Source organism: Falco cherrug, chromosome 13 (genome assembly GCF_023634085.1).
Source record: "Falco cherrug isolate bFalChe1 chromosome 13, bFalChe1.pri, whole genome shotgun sequence".
NCBI lineage: Eukaryota > Metazoa > Chordata > Aves > Falconiformes > Falconidae > Falco > Falco cherrug.
In genome coordinates this window covers 8,258,481-8,282,597 of record NC_073709.1, presented here as the reverse complement: position 1 = coordinate 8,282,597, position 24,117 = coordinate 8,258,481, and the positions used below count along the sequence as shown (strand labels likewise).

General features: G+C 45.8%; 1 protein-coding gene across 2 annotated transcripts; it reads right to left on the bottom strand.

Annotated features, from left to right (window-relative positions):
* Window positions 1–9,157: 9,157 nt before the first annotated feature.
* Window positions 9,158–24,047, bottom strand: LOC114017671 (D-beta-hydroxybutyrate dehydrogenase, mitochondrial-like). 2 transcript variants are annotated; one of them, XM_055726233.1, is made up of 4 exons: window positions 23,615–24,044; window positions 16,571–16,723; window positions 13,616–13,746; window positions 9,158–10,190 (listed from the first exon to the last, which is right to left on the bottom strand). In XM_055726233.1, the coding sequence occupies exons 1-4, from the start codon at window positions 23,952–23,954 to the stop codon at window positions 9,843–9,845; spliced, it is 972 nt and encodes a 323-aa protein (XP_055582208.1). In that variant the 5' UTR covers window positions 23,955–24,044; the 3' UTR covers window positions 9,158–9,842. The 2 variants fall into 2 exon arrangements, with proteins under 2 accessions (XP_055582208.1, XP_055582209.1); XM_055726234.1 differs by lacking the exon at window positions 16,571–16,723 and having other exon boundaries at window positions 23,615–24,047.
* Window positions 24,048–24,117: the final 70 nt, after the last annotated feature.

Sequence of the window (24,117 nt, the reverse complement as noted above, 5' to 3'; positions counted from 1 at the left end):
TACATGCCAGTAAGAACAGGAATCAAACTATGTTCAAGGCATGAAAATATCCACTTTAACTTGGCAGAGCATTAAGCTTTGAATGAATTTATCTCATTTAGTATATACAGCATACATATAGACTACATAAACACATGCAGCACCTTGAAAAAGTGTTCTAGTCTTCAAACTGTTCTGAAGAAGTTTCATTCTGAGTGAAAATTAACTGAAGAAACTGTACAGTAACTGCTTTCCATTCAAGGAACCTTTATAATCTACAATTACTTGGAAGCCTAGGGGGAGGTTATCATCCGTCACTTTAGTACTTCAAAAGGAAAAGAAGTCACAGTGCCCTCTGCACCTGCTGAAATATAAAACTGATACTAGCATCACCTTATCAGTACCCAAGCACCTTCTTTTCTCTGGTAGCTGTTGCATGAACTTCCTGCTGTGCCATTGTACATAAGAGTCGATTGCATTTCCCTGCAGTAAAACCCTTGGGGAAAAAAAGATGTGGACAGTGGGGCACTGGCCTGGAAAAAGGTGCCCCCAGATGATGCAACACGCGCTTCTTGAGAAAAATGTGGTACAGTAAACCAGCTTTGCATATGCCTCAATTCTGATTTTTTTTTTTAGGCTTTTTTTTAGTTTGGTGGTTATTGCAATTTAACCACCAGCGAGATCCTACCCAGTCTAAAGTCTTTGCTTCAAAGCATTAAAAACCAACAATTTACACGAAAATAACCATAACATTTTAACCGTGACAGTCAATATTTCTTTGCTGTATTTCTTTAAAGTGACTGGATTAAGTTTTAATAGAAGCTTCCACAGAAACAGAATCAAAGACAGGTGGGATAGAAAACCCTACCCCAGAGTCAGGTAAAATTACAAGCAAGCAAAACATGCTTCTGTAGAAAACCTTGCAAATTTTCATTAAGTAAATACTACCAACAGTACATACTTCATGGAGTTTTTATCACTTAACCTCTAACAGTTTAATGGAAAATGAAGGATTGTTAACATGGCTTTGAGACAGTTGTGCTCGGGTGAGGGCTTCATGAAGCTATTCATAAATCCAAAGCTTGTAACATCTGCTGAGCTACAATTTTATCTGTTGACAAACATCAACAGAATCGCTACCTTGACTCTGCCAGCTTGTATCATTGTTTTCATGGAGAGCATGAACTCATTTCAAATTCAGATTAATCCTTTTCCCAGTACACCCAGTATTAAGAAAATAATGTTGATCAGATTCTTCTCTCACAAAGCATTCCAAGCTGTGGTCGAGGTACACTGACAGAGGGGGCAGGTCTGGCGGCCAGTGCTCTCACTTGCTGACTCCGTCGATGCCCTGACTGCTGCTGGAAGCACTTATGACTCCTTTTTTAAAGTTTTCAGCATTTTTCAGTTTCAACATTTCAAGTTGAAAATGCCTCTTTAATTATCACTATTCACAAACCAGTAAACAAATTTTTTATGTGTTTTATCTTTAGCGAAAGAAAATAGCTTAGCACTTTCTAAATTTAATCCATTTGCATGCTGGCCATAGAGATAAGCATGAGCCTATACGCTGGTATAAAAGAAATGAATATGGTAACAGTGCCACGCTATATTTACAGCTTTATACAAATAACTGCACTGGATTTTTGGCTGTGACTGATGTTTAGTAGGAGTGATGCAGCAAAATCCTCCTAAAACTGAAAGGCAGTATAATGAATAGCCTATAATGCTGGGTTTTCTCTTGGAGCCCTCCTTGCTGTCAGCTCTCAATAGATGCTTTGCCTTGGGCTGAGGCATAGCTTATTGCCGAGTGACGGGCGCTCCCCTGGCGCTCCCCGTCTGAAACGAACAGGTTTGGATCCCACGTTGTGATCTCGGCCCAGGTTCAGCCCTCTGGGAACCTGTGCCCGGTCCCGAGGGCTGTAGGCAGTCCCGACGTTACGGCGGGGTTACACGTGCCTTCTTCTGCCTTTGGTTTGCCTGGTGACTTCCAGCGCGTGAGCCCTCACCCAAACCGCTGCGCTCCGTGGCCCGCAGCCTGCAGCCCCGGGGCCAGCCAGCACCGGCACCGGCTGCGGGAGCCACGGTGGGCACAGGCCGAGGGGAGGCTGGGCCGGGGCGTGGAGGGGAGCCCCTGGGCAGCTGGCGGTGGGGTGCTGTGGCACCCAGGGGCATGGCACAGGGCGAGCGGTGGCTCCCGCGAAGCCTGGAGCGCTGCGGGCCCTGGGAAGCCAGGTGAGGGGTAAATCCGGTGCTGGCCGATGTTTGTTGGGTTGCCGCTCAGAGGAGGGCGGCCTGGAGAGCAGGCCGGCTTTAGCGGCCGGGAAGCTGCTGCAGCGGGAGCATGGTGCAGCGCTGGCGTCGGCCCACGGGGCGCTCGGGCCGCCGGGCCTCCCCCGTCTGACCGCGCAGAGCGGCAACCTGAGGTGAATTCCAGCCCGCGCCCCGCCGAGCCGGGAGCCAGGCGGGAGGGGCGCCGATGGCTGCCGTGAAGGAGCTCCGCTCGCGCGGTGAAGCGGGGAGCCCGGCGGCGCCGTGCCCCGCCGTGCCCCGCCGTGCCCCGCCGTGCCCCGCCGTGCCCCGCCGTGCCCCGCCGTGCCCCGCCGTGCCCCGCCGTGCCCCGCCGTGCCCCGCCGTGCCCCGCGCCCCTGCCAACCCGGCCGCTCGCCGCCGGCCCGCCCCGCGGCAGCCCCCTCCCGCCGGCCCGCCGCGCCCAGCGCCGGCCGCTCACCTGCCGGGCGGCGGGACCGGGGGAACCCGCCGGCGGCGGCAGGAGCCCCCCGCCCCGGCGCCGCGCCCGCCATTGCCGCCCGCCGCCGCCTTGGCCACGGGGCGCCGCCGGGCGCTGCCCCGGTAACGGCGCGGCGGGCGGGAGCGGGGCGCGCCTGAGGCGGCGGCTCCCCCAGCGCGGCGGGGAGCGGGGCAGGCCGGGCTGGCTGTGGCGGCTGCCCGCCGTGCCTCCGGCCCCGGGAGGGGAGGGTGCTGCGCCGCGGGCAGGCCGCTGCCAGTCGTGGCCTTGTGTATTTCTTGCTGGCCGCTCAGCTTCCCGCCCAAACCTTCTTTTCCTCCCGGGAACGCCATACCACGTCGTTGTTTCACCTCTAAACTTTATTAGAATCGCTGGCCGCAAAAACGGAAGGACAAGGTCTGGGCCTAACCCAACCGCCGAGCCGTCCCCGCAGGGTCTGCGTGGCACAGTGCTATAAATGAGGTGTGTTGGGCTTGGATCGAATCGTAATTGCTCATAGACCTGACTGGAAGGAGAAACCTATTTATTAACAGTGGGAAAATGTCAGTGCCAACACAGGAGGAAAAACACTCCAAACTGTTTCTGTGAGTCGTAGCACGAGTCTTTCTAGAAGGCCAGCACCATGGACACTGGGACTTCCCAAGCTCCCCGTTATTTCTTTTCTGTCCGTTTCCTTTAGTGTCTGCTTTCAGCCCCCGAGTGGCACAGGCCGGCTGGCCCTTCATCCTCCTGCTGGGCTCCCCGGTCCCGTGCAGGGTAATGGCAGAGGGGCCGGCCACTGCGGGGAGGCTGTTTGTCTGGTACCCAGCCAAGGGTGGCTGCTGAGTTATTCACAGAACACCTCTAGCACTAGGAAGTTCAACAACAGAGTTGGTTTTTGATGTGAAACCTCTTCTGCCAGGGAAGCGGCGATGCGTGGCTGGATGCACGTCCAACAGCACAGAAAGGCGAGTGATGCAAGGCTTGGGACTGTGGTGAGTCACAACAATAGATATCATCATTTTAGCAAAAAGTATTTCATTATTTCCTCTGCAAGGAGTGCCATTTGTACAGCAGCTGTTTCATGCTAGCACTTTGTAGTGTGAATTGGCTGGATTTATTCATCTTGCACTGTTCTGCCTTCATGGGTTGCTTTCCTCTTTGGAAAATATATCATCCAAGCCCTTCACTTTCCCCTTAGTCACACTAAATAGATGGTGCAGACATGGCACAGCAGAAGATGTTTCCCTGCCCGTTCTGTGTAAGATATTTTGCTTTTGCTGTTGCCACAAACAAGGAGACACATCTCACCTTGGCCTAAGGCCTAGGTGAATTTCCCTTTTCACTTTATAGAGTAGCACCCGCTGAATGCACATTAGAAAAGCTAGCACATGTATTCTGAAATTTATTTCAACATGAAAATAACTGAAGGTCCTGTCTGAAACACTTGCATGAAACACTCTGGAAATTTTGGAAACTTTGGAACTAGATCATAACAAGTGTGAGTACTTGGTATTCCACCCCAAGTGCAGATGTGTATATAAGTGCATGTGTGGGTGGGGTGGGGGGATATTCAGGTATTTATGCTTCATTTATTTTCTCATGGTGATCATCTTTCCATGAGCTTTTTGAGAGTATAATGAGGACTTGTGATTCAAGAAGCAAAACATCCTTTTTTTGACAGCTGAGCATCATACTGGATATTTCAGAGCAATGTGGCTTCAAGAGCAGAGCATCTCTGCCTTGCTGGCTGCTGCTCTGGTATTAGGGTACTGCAGGATCTCCAAAATAAGTAGATCAAAATCCTGTTAGAGAAATTCACAGTATTCCCTGCCTTTAGAGAGAAATAAAGCTCACCAGAGAAAATTATTCCAAGGTCTGAAGCCTCAAGCTGTTGGGCTTTTTTTGGCTGACAGCTCATTTTGGAGGAGTGCCGAGCTAATGCAGGAATACAAGTGGGATGGGTGGTGGTAAAAATGTAACTGACTGCACTAAGGAAAGAAAGGTGTAAACTGCCCAGAGGTTTGAACATAGCCTAGAGAGCTGGAGGTTACAGCTCCCAGAGCCACACCTGGGAAACTGTCACAGCACAAATCCGGACACAGTTCTGGCATGGTTTGGTACAGCGCAAGGTGTCTGCACACACCACCCGAGTCTCCATCTGGGAGCAGTGCTGACCAGAGGCTTGACATGCTATAAACTAAGGGTGGCCTTGAGGTTGCTCTGCCCTGCATGCTCCAAGCATGTGCCCTCCCCTCCCACAAAGGGAGCTCACATCTTTCGCAGCTCACAGTCAGGAAAGCCATGTCTGCTCCTGGGACAATCCCAGAGGTGCTCCACTGGCTTCATGGTTACCTGGATTAATGGAGCCCATAGCAAATAGGTTTTGCCCACCGTGTCAGCATCCAATAATGAGATAGTCAGTAGTAAATAATTTCCTAACCAGGACTGTTCCAAAGAACATTTATTACTGAGAGGCATGTATGTTTTCCCCTTGTTTTGCACACTCTTAAACATTAACCTCAATTGCTCCTACAACATACATGCTTCATCATGATAGGTAAAGCTCCCATTACCGATATGCTCACTTTACAGTTCCAGAATAGTCTAATTACACATGAAAAGACTTCACTGCTGAACAGCTCCTTCAAAGCACTTGAAATACAAAGGCTGTGAAGTTTTGTTTGGTGCTGTCAGAAGGTGCCAGACTGACAGTACTACATAGTCCCTGCATGAAACAAGTGGAATAATATAGCTGTCATCCTCAGTATCGCTTGCGATCTTTGTATTGTGCTGGGTTTTATCTGTAAAAGCACAAGGGTGCTACATATGTCCCACAGCTGACCTCTGGAAGGAGGCTGTGCACTGTAAAGACACTCATGTTGGTTGACACAGTCCTGCTAACATCAGTGGGAACTGGGCTAGATCATAGCTTGACTTCAGCTGCAAGGCGTGCTTGGGGATTGCATGGTTTTTACTTAAGCCTTTCACTTTGCAAGTTATTAATACTGTTGCTCGTCTCTCTGGATTCTGATGCTACTGCAAAAAAATCTGCTGCATGGCGCAATACACCCAAAACCTCCTTGTTCAGATTTGCAAGCTTGGGAGAATGACACAAACTTAAACATTTGGCTAATTCTGAAGGTCATCTGGACTGTTTCAGCTAGCTGTGAGTTACACTAAGCATGAGATCCAACCACGGTGTTAATATTGCTAAGCATCAATAAAACTCTGCCTAGCCCATCCATTGCCCTGCAGTGGGAGCAAAGTGCTGCTGCTGCTGCTGCTGCTGCTGCTGCTGCTGCTCAGGGTGGGTGGGTGTGATGCCCACAGCAACGCTGCCACTGAGTGCAGAGGTGCACCTCTTCTACCCGCTGAAACAGCCTGTGGCCCAGGCTGGGGAGTCACCATGGGGATATTTCTCAAACTGAACCCTCTCAAGTTAGGGGAATAGTCTCCCTCTGGAAGGAACAATAACTTCTGGAGACAATCTTTGTTTTAAACCACAGCACAACCACCTCAAAATTGAGCTGGTAGGTAAATAACCTGTGACTCCTTGTGTTAGATCTGTATTTCCTTGGGTCTGCTTTATTTCTTTTTTGATGACACCGTATGAAGCTGTTAGCATCACTCAGATCAGTGCACAACTTACTAAACTGATTTAGCTTAATTGTTTTTGCTTTTCTTTATACTTTTTGTGTAATTGCTTACTGTCAAAACCAGTGCTCATTCTTTCTGCCAATTAATATGCACTTTTAGGAATGAGCCCTCGCATAGAAGAGAAAATCCATGAAATAACTGATGTAAGTGCATAGTAAGAAAGCCCCGCAACGCCTGGAATTTACCTCCTGACCAAACCATTGTAAATTAAAAAAATATTAAAAATCCACACGCATGCTCAAATATCTAGTAGGGTGCTCCATAACCTATGGCGGTATCATGTCTGCTTACATGCTTTGTTAGGTCCCTGATATTGTGTCCTTGGAGAAGAGACCTGGGAGGAAAGCTGCGTCTCTTTTGTGATGGTTGTTTTCAAGGGAAAAATTAAATTTTTCCCAAACTGTCAGCAGGGCCTATAAAAGATGAGTAGTGATAAAAGCTAATGTCTTCTGCCAAGAAGTTCTTCGTTGAATGCAAGCTGACATGAATGCTATATAGAAAAACAATCCCAGGAAAGCATCTGCAGCAGGTTAGCTGCATATTAGGAGAGAAGCATTTCAGATTTAAGAGTAATGTCAATTATTTTTTTCTCTTTTAGTGTTGTCGCCTGGGTTTTTCCTAGAACACTGTAACTGTTGTTTATTTTGGATGTTGTAAATACAGGCTTCTTGTACGCCTCTGCACTTTAACCTGACTTGAGGTAAAGGTGATTTCATCATTACAGGGTAAGAGGGAGGCACGCCTTGCCCAGCAAGGTGGCAAAGTAACAAAAGGGAAGGTGGAGCAGTCCAGGAATTGTGCACTTCCCAGCATGTTCTCCCAGGTGTCGTGTGGCCCAGGAAGAGGGGTAGGATCCCTAGAGTTGGGTGAACTTTCCAGCAACACGTAGGTGAGCAGGAGTTTGGCTGAGGAGATGACAGCTCTGGGGATCCTCAGGATTTGTCACTGGCTTGGTTACCAGTGTTCACTAAAAGCTTCTGTTACTAATCTCACAATTTCTGTACCCTACGAGACCTGCAGAGGAGGGAGTGCTATACCTCTTTCATCACTGTCTCTTATGAGGGTCTCTTTCCTATGAAGACCAAGGACTCTGAAGTCATTCCCGTTGCATTTTTTTACGTGTACTTGTCTAACGCAGTGCCTTGGAATGCATATAACTCAGTGGGAGGATTCCAGATGACTTTCAGTGGGAGGCATCAGGCCTGTTAATAACTGAAGCTCTGACTCTGTCTTGATTAGTTCTTTATATGCAGATCATAATACTAAAAAGCTGAGGGGGAAGATGAAAGATAATGATTTTGTAGCTGTTTTTCAGTTAGCTTCCACACTGACAGGTTAGGCAGCAATGAAAATACAAACTGCCTTCAATTGTCCCATCTGTTCTCATCCAGCCTGTCACTGTACCCTGTGTGAGATACTATGCATTGCAAGTTCTTAGTTTTCAAGACAAAGGAATAAATGTTCTGTTGTTCATCTGTCACATGAGGCTACTGAAATATTGATCACATGCTTCACCACACACAGAGCAAATAAAGGAGGAATTTTCAGTTGGAAGTTATTTCATGTCATCGGTGCCTGGGAAGCAGGTCTTCCAATGGTACTGGCTCTCAGCAACGACATTGCAGTAGCTTTACAAACAGAAATAGAAGGGAGACCATGTAATGGAAAGTGACGTTGTCTTTGAGGCAGAGAGAAGCACATGTAGCCTGGGCCTAGTAGAGAAACATCTGGGTGTCAAAGCTGCTTGTTGAGTTCAGAGCTACTTACTGTAAGGAAGGGTAATCTGCACAAAGAACGGCTAAGAGCATGAAAGCAACTCTTCCAAAGCAATGGAAGGCTGCTGAAATCCCTGAGGTCAAGCAGGGGGAATTCCTATACAAGAAATCAATTGGTTCAGTTGGAATAAGCCTTGTTCCCGTTCCCTTGCTTGGCCTTGCTCTGTTGTGGTTAAATGAGGAGAGTAGATGATAATCATCTGATTATCTTGCTGTTGATGGGCTGTGCAGCAGGTGGGAGCCCTGGCTTGTCCTCTTGCCAATGCCAGTTCCAGGGATGGGTCCAGCATTTGGGAAGGGAACTAAGATGTTCCGCAATCTGAAACAGGTGCAGTAAGATGGCTGTTCCACTGCTGAAGTGTACCAGGAGAGGACCTGGAATAGTCTGTGTGCTCATCTTGCCCATGTTCCTGACTCAGACTGCCTAATTAACCACCAAGAGAGAAGGTAACTTTTCTCAGTAATGAATGAAACATATTAGGAAAGGCTTCCCATGAATAGGATGCAATTTCTGGTACAGACCAAAAAGTTAACTAGGTCAACTTACAGCAGTGTCTTTGGTTTGATATGGGAGACCTGGCATGTGCAAGGCTGATGCCCCATGTTGCTGCCCTCTATCTACCAGTGTCACCACAGTTAATCCCAGCTATTCCAGGATCTTTGGGTCCCAGATGTCTTGGATTTTGTGCCATGCCACAACCAAGCCAAATTTAAAGCCGTGTTATGTGTAAACCAGCAACCTTTTCCAAGCAGTTAGTAGGAGGCTCCCAATGAAGCCACTGTGCTCAATTACTCTCATAGATACATGTTACCAAAGTTTTCCTGTTCATGATAATAGGCATGTTTTCGTCAGACCTTACTCCTTGTAATAGTAGCAAAACCAGAGCTCCAGGTGGAATATGTTCTTTCTAAGCTACAGGTTGCTACTGCATAGTAGTATCAGTCACCCTGGTGTTTAGCTCTCTGACTGTGCTTTAGGTTAACACATTGATTAATCCAGACATTAGTTAAAAGATAGATTTTATTTAGGATTGAATATTCATTCATAAATGGAATATGCTACTTCTTTTTCGAAGTCCATGAAATATTGTCTTTGTCACAGATTTATATAGAATACCTGACAAAGTACTGAACTGTAGTTAGTGAAGACACTATTTCCATATTACAACTTTATTATTCGGCACTTCCTACCTTTCCACAGTCACTTAACTTCATTCAAAGTATTTCAAGGTCTGTTGCTCATTCCTAACTTTTCCATTAACCTTTTCCCATCACCCCTAATACATTACTATTCAGGTTCCTACAAATAAGGTATCTTCCTCTGTGCTGTAATGATTTCAGGTGGGCTGTTGCCCTCGAGGATATGCTCCATTTTGTCTCCATCATGCCTGTAACACAGTAACCCAATATCAGGAAAAGCTGCATTAAATTTTCTAGGTGATACCTAAAGCAGCCCAAGTGGCCATATTTTTTTTTCCACATGGGAGAAATAAAGTTACCTAGACAAACGTATTCATTTTACATGGAGTCCTGTATGTTTTTCCCCATGAATAACTGACAGTTCTGACAAGGGAGACCCTCCAAAGTTTGTATCAGATAATTGCTGTCATTATACTGATTTCTGGGGGCATTAGATTCAGCCCTGGCTTTCACATTTAAAAAAACCTGCCCCACCTGAGTCACAGTAGTACCAACATAGGCTATGCAAGTTTTACTTTACTCAGAGCATAAGACAAAACGGAATCCATCACAATGGTCGGGAATAAAGCACACACAAACACCAGTGCTTTTTCCTTCAGCTTCGCTACCATGTAACGTGCCTTGGGTGCAGGAGACATTAAAGCATCTACCATAGCATCTACAACTTCGTTGCCGTTAGTGCTTCCTTCTCGGAGAATGCTGTTGAAAAAGTTTGCTCGTTCTTGAACGTACTCCTTGTTGTAAACTGCCTTTTCCTCTTCGCTGAGTTCATTCCAAATCTCTTCAGCACTGACTGGTGGCTGAATTTTTGTAGAGCGTGCATAATTTCCTGGCTGAATAATACAGACCTAAAAGCAAGATGTAAAACTTATCAAGATACAATCAGTCTTTCTGAATTCAATTAAATACTATAGTCAGTAAAGCAGATCAAAAGATTTCTGCAGACAGATTTCTTCCAGAAAATGCTGCTTTGTGGAAATTTTAACCTTGAAAACCTGACTGAAATAAAATATACTCCCATGAAACCTTTAAGATTGCAGAGGTGCTTTATTCTGACTTCCTCGTTTCTCTCTGATGTTAATGTTCTTGTTTTGACTATTCAGCATACCTTCACAGAATGCAATAGTGCATCTTTGATTTTTATAGAATGCTTAATGGTATAAATGTTTTGACAATACTGAGACAAAACATTTCAGTATGACTTTGATGTCTCCAAAGTGGAATACTTTGGATTCTTCCGTCAGTGCCAAATCTTGCAATTGGTAGTTTTTTGCCCCAGTTTGAGACAAAAGGAGATGTCAACGAAAATTAGAAGGTCCTGGGGAAAGAAGTGCTGTTTTCCCCAAGCAGGTGCAACTAAAAGTAGAACAGGTTTTGTCAGCCAAGTTCAGAGTGGACCAAAGGTCCTGGACTAGCTCTCACTGAAGTCATTAGCAAATTTCTGTACATTTCTCTGTATGTAGGCTTATATTGAAAGCACGCAAATCCTTTGCTGCTCTGCCTGTTTTCTTTGCATGTGTTATTGCTGCTGTTCTGCTAGCTTCTGAGCTTCTGGGGGATTTCCAAGCAGGCTGAGCACTCACAGCATGCATGCTTTTCCTCAGTTAGCAGCGGGCTTGTTCAAACGATTTGTAGATATGCAACATTAAAAGCTCCGTGGCATTTAACTGACCAGGTATCTAAAGACTACAACATAAGGTGAGGAAAAAAGGTGCTGAGCTGCGTAAGACACTTGGGGATCTGCCAGATGTTCTCTGGAAAGTCTGTGGTAGTATAAAACCTTCATCTGCCACCCAGCCCACCTACCAGATGCTACCACGTCTATGTCAGTACCTGCACATGCCTGCCTTTTGGCCTGCACAGCAGTCATTACACTGCACACCGGAGGGGTCAAGAGAGGTGGGGAGAAGGACGGGATGCAGGCAAGCTCCTGCAGAGAGACGGTGTGCATAGCTGGGGCATCTTATGCTGCCTTCGGTACGTTTGTCACAGGGCATCTTTGGGAGCCCTCCCTTTGGGTGCTATTTTCAAAAGTGTTTAGTATTAGCCAAACCAATGCCCATAGTAAACTTCCCACATTTATTTTAAACAAAAGGGTTTTGAAGACTTTGTGTTTTGGAGATTTTTGGAGCTGGCTAGGAGGGAAGGAGAGATAATACCTTCCACCCCTGCCCCCTTCTTGTTTTTCTGTAACCTTTCCAATGGAAGATACATACTTTGTCTCCTGCAGGCAGCCAGCTTGCCTGGCCACAGTACAGTGGGAGTACAGAGCCATAGCTCCATCTGTTCCTTGCCACCTCTGGGTTACTTTCTCCTGAAAGGACAAAGGTAACAACAGAGGAGGGGAGGGAAGAACAGGGAAGAGGGACCATCTATTCTGCAAGCTCTTTGCAGGGTAGGTTCTCAGGTAAATGCCAGCCAGTGTCTTGCGTACAGTGAGAAACAGAAAAATAATTCTCGTAGACATTCCAAAAACGTTTGTCAGCCTGGCTTACTGTACTGTGTGCTGGGGCTGCTCTGGGGGTGGGGGAACAGTAAAAAAACCAAAACGACCAGAGTAGCTAACCTGTTAAACTAAGCTCTTCCATGCATTTGAGATTATCCTCAGCTAATCGGTTGAAATCCTCATCATGCTGTGTGGTATTAGGATGTGTAAAATCACTTGCATTTTATAGCATTTTATATTTATCTGGGAGGGGTAGTTAATAGATGCATAGCTGTAACTTCTTCCAACACAAAGCTTATGAACAGTGCTGTAAATCTGTGTAGAGAAAGAGTACACCAATGTAAATCCTCTAGGGAAGACTTCTAGTGTTTGAGAACAGTGTTTCACCAGTGAAGTGACTCCAAGGAAAAAGCCTAGTGAAGCTACTTAGTGATCTAAGCTCCACGTTTGACTATCAGTGTTGCTTAGACAGGACACTAAGAGCACTCTTAGAGCCTCTTAGGTTAAGAGAATGAAAACATAATTACTGTGCACAATACTGTCGCTTGCGGCGTAGCTATTCCCACAAAAAGCAAGCGTTTAAGTACTGATCTTGGGAGAAAAGAGGGAGAAAGAACCCCCCAGGTAGGTGACGAGCCTTCCTTCTCGCTACACAGCACTCAACATCTGGACTCTGCTCCCACAGCCACCTCGGAGAAAGTTTTGGATTCTTGGTACTGTTACAAGCATTTCACAGAGCATGGCACTGCTCAGGCAGGTCTCTCTCAGAAACTCTCTCCACTGTAGAGGATATGGAGAAAGGGTGGAAATGTCAGTGTTGGTACAAAGAGAAGGCATGCTGTCCCACAGCTGCTCAGAACGGCAGGCATCACCCAGGTCCACTGTTCTCAGCAATTCGCAGCTGGCTGATTAGCCACAGAGAAACCACCTCTTTCCAAGGGGAAGCTGCATGCATGGATTCAGCTCTGATCTTGATCTTTGTCATTTGGATCATGGAGCTTACTTTCAGCAAGATTAGATACTATTTTGAATATGCTTGTACTTACTCTCTTGGCCAAAATTTCAATGTTGCGTTGGTTTTGGGTGGGGTAGAGTTAATTTTCTTCATAGGAGCTAGCATGGGGACATGTTTTGGATTTGGCTGAAAACCTTGTTGATAGTACATGTTCCCGTCATCGCTGAGCAGGGCTTACAGGAAGCCAAAGGCCTTTTCTGCTTCTCACCCCACCGGGGAGCGAGCTGGGGGTGCACAAGAAGTTGGGAGGGGACACAGCTGGGACAGGTGACCCCAGCTGACCAAAGGGATATCCCAGGCCATATGACATCATGCTTAGCTTATAAAGCTGGGGGAAGGAGGAAGAGGCAATGTTGGGAGTGATGGCATTTGTCTTCCCAAGTAACCGTTACACGTGATGGAGCCCTGATTTCTTGGGGATAGCTGAACACCTGCCTGCCGATGGGCAGTACTGAATGAATTCCTTGTTTTGCTTTGCCTGCACATGCAGCTTTTGCTTTACTTATTAAACTGTTTTTATCTCAACCCATCAGTTTTCTCACTTTTACTCTTCCAATTCTCTCCCCCATCCCACTGTGGGGGGAGTGAGCAAGCAGCTGTATGGGGTTTAGTTGCTGGATGGGGTTAAACCATGACACCTCACATTGTTGTCAGGTATTCTTTGTGCAAGTCACTTGCTTCTTTCCCGACAAAAACATGCATTTCAGCTCTGTAGGAAGTTTCAGGAGTGAAACTTCTCTTTTTCTCATAGGAAAATCAATGTTAGAAATAGCAGGGAGTTTCACACAACAGCTACTTGTTACATCACTTACCTGGACGCCGAACTTCTTCATTTCCAGTCTTAGAGCATCACAAAACTTTTCAATAGCTGCCTTAGTCATAGAATAAATGCCATTTCCCAAAGAAAAATAGGCGATAATGCTGGACATGAAAACAATACGGCCTGGAAAGAAAATAGCACAAATAACATAACTTCACTCTCAATCTTCAACATAGAATCGATTTACCTGAGTCTTCTGAACTGCTGCTAACGTGGTATTTAGCATGATGCTGGTTTACTACATAGTATGCCAAAGCTGGGCTGCGTAAGCGTACAGTCCCAGCACAGAAGTGTACTCAGCCCTGTTAAGCAGAGAACTTCACGCAAAAAAATCTTTCTTCCATCTAGTGACAGATGCTGGACTAGACAAAGTATAACACATTCCTAGCATGCTTCTTATTCCTTCTGAGTCTGAGACAGCATGAAAGAGACAGCAATCAAAGCAGTCCCCTAAAAACTTTAAACTGGAAAATAGTAATAAGAGACTATGCTAGTAATAGGAGAAGGACTGCAGACGAGTGGAGCAGGTCATTTTCCCTGTGGTGGATATATGACCACTAACACAGTTTTTTCTGTGCTAATGATGTCTCTGCACCGAGACCTGCCTTGCACCTGTGCATATAAAGTCGAACCCAGACTGTACAGTGATAAGCTTCACCAGAGAACGATGACTTGGCAAAATGTGTGCAGCCTTATGCTGCCTTGCTGTAATCTTCCTGATCTGTGCTGCTTTTTTCCCTTTTATAAGGGAATATATTTTCCTAGTGCAGGCATGCCTTAAATAGCAAGAAATTTCTGATTTGAGGCGCTGGGCTGTGGTTCATTTCCATTGTTTACTTGTAAACTTCCATCACAAAGTCATACCATAGGGTAAGAAATGTTTGAACATGGATACATAAATGCGAGAAGTGAGAGAGAAGATGGCCTCGTTGCTAACAATGCAGAGAACACAGAGAACACATGCCTGTTGCTGCCACAGATGCAGATAATGTCTGGGCCCCGGATCTGACCAAATTGTATAGGCTTGTGGCATATCAAAAGGATATCATGGGAATGCGGTGAAATCTGTCATTTGGAATTAGGTTCCCTGTCTTCCTACACAGCGTCTGGAGTAAGTCTTTTATACAATAACAGGGAACAACTACCAGCTTGCTGACCAAGATGCTACATTGGCTAGCCTGGCCAGCTGGAAAAGTTATGAGGAAATGTTGCTCTACTCAGAGTAGGATGTCTAAATTCTAGGCAGGAGGGCAGTACCTCCCTTCACAAGTATTAATAATCTCGAAGTTTTTCTTGGAACAGGTGCTCATCCTAAAATGGCAGTAAGCCCTTTCCTTCAGAACACAGCTACTGGGTAAGTGATGGTAGGATGACCTCTGCTGCCTTTATCCAGTAGCTAAGGGATTTGGGGTGCACACCCAGGATGTGGGATGTCATTTGACTTCTCTCTTTGCCTAAGGTAATTGAAACTCAGCTTTCCTAGGAGAATGCTCTAACATTCACAATTCGAGCTTTTCCTTTGGAGAGGCCACTTGCTGACCCCAAAAACATGAGCTTTAGCTGTCCTGGCTGTTCCTGCAAGGAAGGACAGAAAACCTAGAATTCTTCCTCAAAGTGCCCTGGCCTCCTCTCCTACACAGGCAGGACTTGAAAATATGAGTGCAGGCAGTTAATAGACACCACTGACAACCAGGTGTGAGATGAAGCATGCTCTTTTGAGCTAAGGTACTATGTAAGTGCAGCTATCCAGGCCCAAATCTTCTAAAAGTTTATGCATGTGCTTAATACCATACACACAATTAGACCCTTTCACTTCAAAGTAACGCCCTGCAGTTCATGAAGTCAGACAAATGCCTCTGGTGGATAAGCATTACAGAGTTTTAGCAGTAAGTAGGACATCACAGAAACGAAGTGATGTCTCCCCATCGAAGGGCCACATAACACACTCACTGGATATATGCAATAGCACATTCTTTTACAAAAACACATCTGGCTTGCAGTATTTAAAAGTTTTCTTTTTTCTTGCATCAGAATATCATCAACCAAAGGCAACCAAGCAGCAAGAAGCAGAGCAGTCAAAAAGGGGATGCTTGTATCTGGCCAACATGCTACAGTGACTTTGGGGGCTTCCAGATGAAACACAGCCCTTACTGTGCTTGGTGCTGTATGCACACAGAAGAAATCCTCACCTTAATGAACTTAAGTAGACAAGCTAAGCAAAAGGGGGAGAAAGGAAAAGGGGATCTTCCTTTCCAAAATACAGACGGGGACAGGTAGGGAACAAACTACAAAGCAACTGAGGCATGCTGCGATGCCGCAGAGGGCTATTTGAACCATTTCTTCTCAGAAGAAAGGATAAAGCCCACGCGTACGGCTGTCCATGCAAATGTGTTTATCCCATTGGATATTCATGCATCTCTGTACGGCACTGTTTCACATACTTGAAGTTTCCTGCCCAACGTCATAGAGAGGATCTTGCTAGGCCTGGAACTGGAAGCTGGATGTCTCTAGTTCACCTCTGTAGGGTCATCCCTCCTTTCCTAATTGCCAAACAGTAAAATAGTAGAGTCTAAGTAATAAAGGTAAGCAGGAGTTCATTGGATCTTCATGTTTTCTGATTGGCAGTGCTTATAAAGTGCTGCCTGGGCTTAATGATCTGCTGTAAGCATTTTTTCCTCTTTTTTGAGTCAAACAGTGAGTTAATTCATTATTTGGGAATACTTTTTTCTATGTATTTCTCTGTAAAGACAGAATCTTTAAGGTTATTTTTTCCCATCACGACTTTACCCTCTGTTCAGGATCAAGTTGCTCTTTCAGGCCACACAGAAGGAGGCTGTCATTTCAGTTCAATGAGAGACAATTAAGGCTTCTTTTATAGATGCTACGTTACCCTGATTATAGTAAGCTAATTATTCTACAACTCTAAGTAACAGTGGATTAGCATTACCCTTGTATTTCCTTAGAAGGGGAAGAAATGCCAGGGTTGTCCTGATGCTCCCAAGGAGATTCACATCTGCAAATTTTTCATATTTCTCCATAGACAGCCACCCTGTCTCACCAAATGTTGATATTCCTGCATTGTTGACAAGCCCCCAGAAACCTATGGAAGAGAAATGTCTTAGTAAGCATATTTCACTGCAAAACAACTACCATTAGGCGACACAAAAACCTCTAGGGATTTGGACCCTTGGAAACAATTTTTTAGTTGTGTTACCTTTTTGTCTTTTCTACTTACAAGTGCAGGCATGTTTTGTTTAATGAAGGTATGTAACTGGGGCCATTATCTGGACTATGTAAGTCTCAGTGCTATTTGATAATCACTCACTTTATAGTCGTCTTAAGTTATTTATGAATAATATGATCTGGGAGACTACATCTTACTTGCAATGTCGTGTACCATGATATTTTAATTACTTTAATCCCACTGTGTGCTATGAGCAGCTTTGTGACAATTATATTAAGCAGTCTAAAGGCTAAGGGGGTAATATTTCCAAAGTGCCCAACTAATTTAGGAGCCTAAGTCTTGGATCCTTTTCCAGGATTTGAGCTTTGATTCCTTCTGACATCTGCCAAAATCGGGTACACGGGTGTAGCACTGGGTAAAGTAACCAAGTAAGGTCAGTGGCTACAGTATTTTCTTTGATTTTGTACTCCTGTACAAGTCTATTCCTCACATAACAACAGGTTTTGGGGTTAAGGAGCCCAGCCCCCTGAAATGCAGTAAGATTCCAGTGTTTACAAGCAGAAATTTATCAGCAGCAAAGCTTGTTCTGACACAACTCTCTGCCAGAAAGTGCAAGCCCTTTAGCCCAAAGCCACAGAACGCTTCGTTTGAGCACTGCACAGTGCTAAAAACCTCAGCCGAGGGAAATGCTTTTTTTGTTGAAGTGTAGAGTGCGCGCAGTTTGGAGCTGACATGCTGACTAAATGCTGATTAAGCCATGCTGACTTGTTCTTGCCTTCGTGGCACATATCTGTAGATGTACAGTGAAGCAGTGAGTGACACAGTGCTTTTGAAAACATTTCTGTTTCTGTCCTCAAATCCTGACTGAGATTTATTTCTAGGGTGACCAGCAGTGTAGCGAAGCACATAGGGTAGCCTGCCTTGCATTGAAATAGCTAAGTTTGCAGCCTGGTTCTGCCAGCTTTGACAGTTTTGTTTATGCATTTTTTTAAAAGAATTCTTGTACACGTCTGAAGCAAATGATTGTTTTGTCATGCCTTCTACAGGATCTCCAGGCCTAGGTTTCTGATGAAACACAGCAGGTAACAATGCCTCTCTTCCTTCCTTTGGACACAGAGTCTGGGGCATGGGTGTGATGCTGCCCCAGCTGTAGCCTCCTGTACCCATGGTGGCAAAGACCTACTCAGAGGCCCTGCGGTCACCCTGGTGAAGGCCCTGCAGAAACCCTTGGGCTGAACACTTTTCTTTCTGATCTTCTCTGACAAAGCCACTGTGATGATTTCATGGTATCTTGGTCCTTCCAGAGCCGTACCAAGAACTGCTAATACCAGATTTCATTCATAACAATAGTTAAAGCTGAAACAGACGACTTTTTAAATTATTTTGTAAAACAGATCTCTATATGCTTTCCTAACATATATACACACTACTTGTATTACATAATGAAACTGGTGTTTAAACAGAGAAAGAAACAAAAGTTCTTTCAGTGAATGTCTCATTTGCAGAGCAAAACACTTAAAATCAGGAATTTACTACACTGAACTTGGATAACTCTGTCCTCCAAAGAGGATAAATCATTATTGAGCAGTCTGTCACACAACAATCCTTGACACTGGATGTCTTGTAACTTTGGATGCAGACTGACTGCTGTCCTAGTAATGGAGTAATTCCTGTCTACTTGCCTCTTTTCCACTGCCCTAAATATTAGCAGACAGAGGAGAGGAAACAGCCCAAAAAACTGCCTGCTGGAATTGGCCATCCTAGACTCTCTTCTTCCCCCTGCCACTGCCCTGTTGTTCCAGGGCCTTCTATCATTCTGTGGCTTTATTTCTCCTTCTTAAAATGGAACTGGCCCCATAGGACTGACCTCCCAATAAAATGCTTCAAGATCAATGGATTAGAGAGTCCTTTGTAAAAGCTAATTATCAATACTTTTGTACTTGCACATGATCTGATCTGCAGGTGGGCTGAGTCGCTGCACATCCCATCTGTTTCTGCTTAAGGCTGGAGGTCTCTGAATTCAGGTTTGCTTTTACATAACCCAACTCTTAACACACCACCAACTAAAGACTGGCACCACTGTAAAAAATTTGTTCCCTGATCTTCTCAGTTTCACCTTTTCTAATTAAAAATAATATGTCATTTTGCTTCTGCCACTGCATCCTGCACAGCAAGAACGTTTGCTCCACATATCCCTGAATTCATTAGGGCTTCAAAAATACAGTCATTAGACTTCAGACAATTGATTTTCTTCCTCTTTCTCTAAAATGTGAAACAGAATTTAGCTTGCAAGGCTTAAATTTTATCTCTAGTCATTTGTCTCATGCACTTCAAAGACTCCAGGTTGTTAGCGGTGAGGCCAGCCTGTGTGTGTAAACAGCCAGAGCTCCCAGAATAATGGCTCCTTCTTTCTGTGCAGTGGCCAAATCAAAGGTCAAGAAAGGGAAAACTGGCTTGAGTTAAACTGAAACAGACTTCTCTGAAGAGAAGATTAAGTAAAACATAGAAAGAGATTTTGCTCAGTGTCAGCTCAAAGTATTTTGTTTGCCCTCAAGCAAAACATAACTGTTTCTTAGAACATTTTAGCATTCTCAAATGGGAAACATTCTGATATTTTCCAAAAATTTTCCTGCCGCTTTGGCTGAATCAATTCACAAAGTTCCCCCAAATAACAAACAGTTCATTATTCCCTTATGTCACTTTTTCAGAAAACTTCTTACCCCCTGAGAAACAACCTGCCCAGCTATGTACTCGGGGACCTCAAATCTGCTTTGATCTTGCTTTCCTGAAATTTTTGTGGCAAAAACTAATGTCATAAATGTGCATACAAAATCTATTGTATATTTGCTTAGAGAAATGCAGCTCAGGTAACGTGAGAAATACAGTCCTTACATGGAAATCTAGAAGGACAAGGCACCCGTAAGAATCGAAGAGCTGAAGTGGAGAGACACTGCATTTCCTTGGACTGTCTGTGCACAGACACATTAAGAAAAAGCAGCTGATGTTGGATCTGGAAGGGAAAAATTACTCAGACTGCCCAAACAGAACCGAGCCCAAGCACGTTTTAGGAAAAAGGGTGTTAGAACTATGCTACAGTGGGCAAGAATAAATAAACTGGAAAGCAGAACTGGGAATCAGAGAGATTTTCACTGATCTCTGTGTTGGGAAAATGGATCCTGAGGACAAAGATTAAAAACCATAAATAAATATAAATAAATTATAAAATATATAAAATATAAATATATAAATAAAAGATACAGCCAGGGATCTACAAAGTCACTTTAGGAAGCCTAACAAGATTAGTGAGGCTTTCAGGAGAACACTAGCTCTCACATAACTTCCCAGATAATTTCTGCTTCAAGACATGTTGACTGAAAGGCACATATCCACAGTCCCTATTAGCCCCAAAAGATGCCTGGTGTTTTTCCAGAAACTCTTAAGAAGTCCTCTTCCTATTCAAGTCAATCAAGATGTGTGCTTGCAAAACCTTTTGAAAATCAGGCCGTTTCTGTGTAGGTACCTAGACACAGATAATATCTGAATTCCGCCAGATTTTCTGAACTCAAACGTGTACTCTTGGTATCAGTGATCTGTGGAGTTTCTCATATAAACCTGAGCCCATGCAAAAATGTCAGGCTCTTTCCTGAAAGATTCCAATTCAATACCAAAGGAAACTAGCCAAAGGAAGGAGTGTGATTCGCCATATTTCTATTGAAAAATGAAGAAGGGAACAAACCAATCTGTCTGTGGCAATGCAGGGTGTCCGTGGTAGCAGGCCAGATGGGACTCCTGAGTTTTAGGTACGCACATTCATGAGTCACCATCCTTTGCTTGGAATATTATGCTGTGGCTGTCTTCATTGCAAGGATGACTCCATTTGTATAGGAAGTCTGGGCTAAAATATGGTACCATGGGCCTATGGGTGGATTACGTGAATAGGAAATCTTAAGTGGAGGAGAGTACTCAATGGCGTAGGAGGCAGGACTAAAACTAATATCCCTCCCTTCCAGCTAGTTCCATGTCACCCACTCACAAGAGGCAAGAAAAAGAAGAGAAATTCCTGTTTTAAGCAGAAGAAAATCAGAAAAATACTGAGGTTTGCTGTAGAGCCTAAAAAGAGTTGCAAATTTACATGCTACAAAGTCCCAGTCTACTTCATATTGGCTTTAATGCGCAAGTGCAAGACATTTCTTCTTTCTAAGCAAGAAAGGACTCTAAATAAAGTCACCTTAATGGGTGTACAAGCCACAAAACAAAGAAAAAGAAAGGCATCAGAGCCATCAGATTTTCATGGAGGGAAGTTAGTTAGCCCTAGAGAATGAGCCAGGTACCATGGGAAATTGATTTGCCATCCTTTTCAGATTGGTGTAATTTCACAGTCTAGCACTGAGCAAGTATTTACATGGGAATAAACGATGAAGTGGCAGAATATCCAGGCAGGTGTGTTACCAGTACTTTGGATTTTCTACTCTTGCGTTAACAGAGAGAGACAAGACAAGGCGGAGCTGTGGCTAGTTATCTCATGGTTACGGCATAACTAGAAGGTGTAGGAAGAGCTGTGTTTTATTCCTGAGATTTTACGCATTTTTTCTACATTTTATACTGAATAGTCTACTTAAAGCAGAAGGTCTTTTATCTTTCAGTCTTCTGTAAGTCTGCTTATCCCGGAAATGCCAGAGCACCATATTCCTCCATGATTCCCCTTGCCACCAGCAATCACTGAGTGAGACTCCTTGGACTCATTCTCCCCAGAACCAGGAATTTCTTACGCCTTTCCATGCAGTGAACTGGGCCAGTGGGAGAGTGTGACTCCTGCCACCAGTGGAGTCTGCAATTAGGTGGTTAAGTTTTCATTGGGACTCTAGGCAAAAAATACAGGCTTTGCAGTGTAGAACTGCAGCCTCTTTCCTAATAGAAAAAAAATTCATTAAAAACAACCTTTGACTCAAATTAAAAAAAATACAATTCCTATCTTTAACAAAAAAAATTGGTTAATATGAGAGCTAACCTTCAACTGAATCATTAAATTTAAACTGTTTTTATAAAGTTAAAATACCAAAGAAAACAACACATCTATTTTCAGAGGTGCCAAGAAGGAACACTCCTACTGAAGTCTTTTGCTTAAAGACTCTACGTAAGTAGAGTATCCTCACAGTTTCTTTACATTTGAGATAAAAATATTTATGCCCCTGTATAGTATAAATTATGAAGACGACTTGTGGCATTTACTCCATTAACATCAGACATTAAAATAACTCCTGTGGTCCTTTTTATTTAATAAACTTAGGAGAAAGATTACTTGATAATTGCCATTTTCCCAAATGGCGTGAGTGCTATCTGGACCTATAAAATTTCTTTTCTGCCTTTGCCGAGTACCCTCAAAATGCTGCAGCAGCAGAGCTGACCAATGGAAAAAGGTTTCATAAAATGCGTGCTCTGTCAGTGCATGCCCAGCCGTGATACAGGTGTAACGGCCTGACTGACAACCCAGGAAATCCACCGTGCACAGGCTGTGTGCGTGCTCCATTTCAACACCAGCTGTGCTCAAGTGTTTTCCCTGGCCTCTCCAGCAAGCCCCGATGTCTCCAGCGTGATTTGCCTTGATCTAAAGGCATGTCCACACATCTGTGAGCAGCGAGGACGGCCAGCCACCTCGTGCTGAACTGTGGACTCGAGTCTACATGACAGCATGAACACAACCATTGCGTAAACTGCCAGAATTACGGGATAAATTATCAGTAACACAGAGTTTCAGGGGATCCCGTCCCCATCGAGCCTATAAGGGTTCTTGTAAGTCACCTGCATTGTCTCTGCAGCTTGGGAAGGAGCCTGAGAGGGGAAGGCTCTGCCTCCTAATCAGATAACATCAAGATCAACCATAAATACACATACTTAATGAGCGGTGCCTAGGCTTTTTCTTCCTTTGCTTCTTGTTTCGCCCCCTTCCCAATGTGCTAATGAACCAGGCAGGCAGAGGCCATACACTGCATTAACGTTCCGCCTGCTTTATCCTCCGCTTACATTCCCCGTGCGAGCATGAAGCGTTTCTTTGTAATTCTGAGGGGATCTCACTTCTGAGCCTAGGCAAGCGTGCTCTGCGCCAGGTGCATCCCCCTGTGTCACCGGGTGGCTCCTGCCCTGCAGCCGACGTGGGAAAGGAGGTCACCGTGGCCCCATTACCTGCCCTGTGTCACGTGCTCTGAGGGGATAACCCAGGATTTACCTTGTCTGCAGTTATTCATTGCAACCTGAAGTCTGCCTGTTCCCCTAGGCGTATGCTCTCTGTAGGGTGTGTAACTGACGGGTTTCCTTTTAACCCCTCTCGGGATTAGCTGGACAAACCTCAAGCTGTACGGAGAAGTAGCTGGTCTGGTACAGCGTGGCCGCTGCCCTCACTGCGTTTCCTTTATTTATTCCCTTGTTCACAAATCGTGCCCAGAAATACATCACTTTCCCGCCGCCTCCACGGCGTGCACAGTTGTTCCCTGCTTTCCCTGCTGCTCCTCCAGCCGGACGGGCTTCTAGGGACCCCCCAGGCACATGGGGATTCCCTCTTCTCTTAGCCAGGTGCTAAAGGTGCTCACCTGTGGTGCAGGGATGTGCACCCACTTCCCCCGTCAGCATCTTTGGATAGGCCCCGCTTTGGTACCGCTCAACCAAGCACCGGAGCATTTATTTAATATAAAATACCGGTGATACTACCACTAGCGGTCCTGGATTAGCACAGCCAGTGCCAGTGCTCCCCCGCCACACGCCGTGCCCGTCCAGCCGCCCCTCTGGGGCGAGCAGCCCCTCGCCTCGCCTCACCTCGCTCGGGCAGGTGGCTGAGCACCAGCTCCTTGGCGGCCAGCACGTCGCGGGCGCGGGTGACATCGAGCCGCAGGACGCGCAGGCGACCGGGGCCGGCCTCCCGCTGCAGGCGCCGCGCCCCCTCGCCGCCGGGGCACAGGCAGCCGGCGAAGACCGTGAAGCCGAGGCGGTGCAGGCGGAGCGCCAGCAGGTGCCCGAAGCCGCTGTCGCAGCCGGTGATGAGCACGGCCCGGCCGGCCGGCTCCAGCGGCGCCGCTCCGCGCCGCCACAGCCGCGGCAGGAGCAGGAGCAGGAGCAGCAGCAGCAGCAGCAGCAGCAGAGGGGCCGCGGCCCACATGCCGCCCGCGCCGTCGCCGCGCCGTGTGGGCGGGAGGGAGAGCAGCGCCCCGCCATCCCCTCCCCGGGCGGCGGCGGCCCGCACGCACCGCCCTCGCCCCGCACCGGCCGCGGGGAGGAGGGGCGGCCCCCGGGGCGGCGGGGCTCGGCAGTGGGCTGTGTCC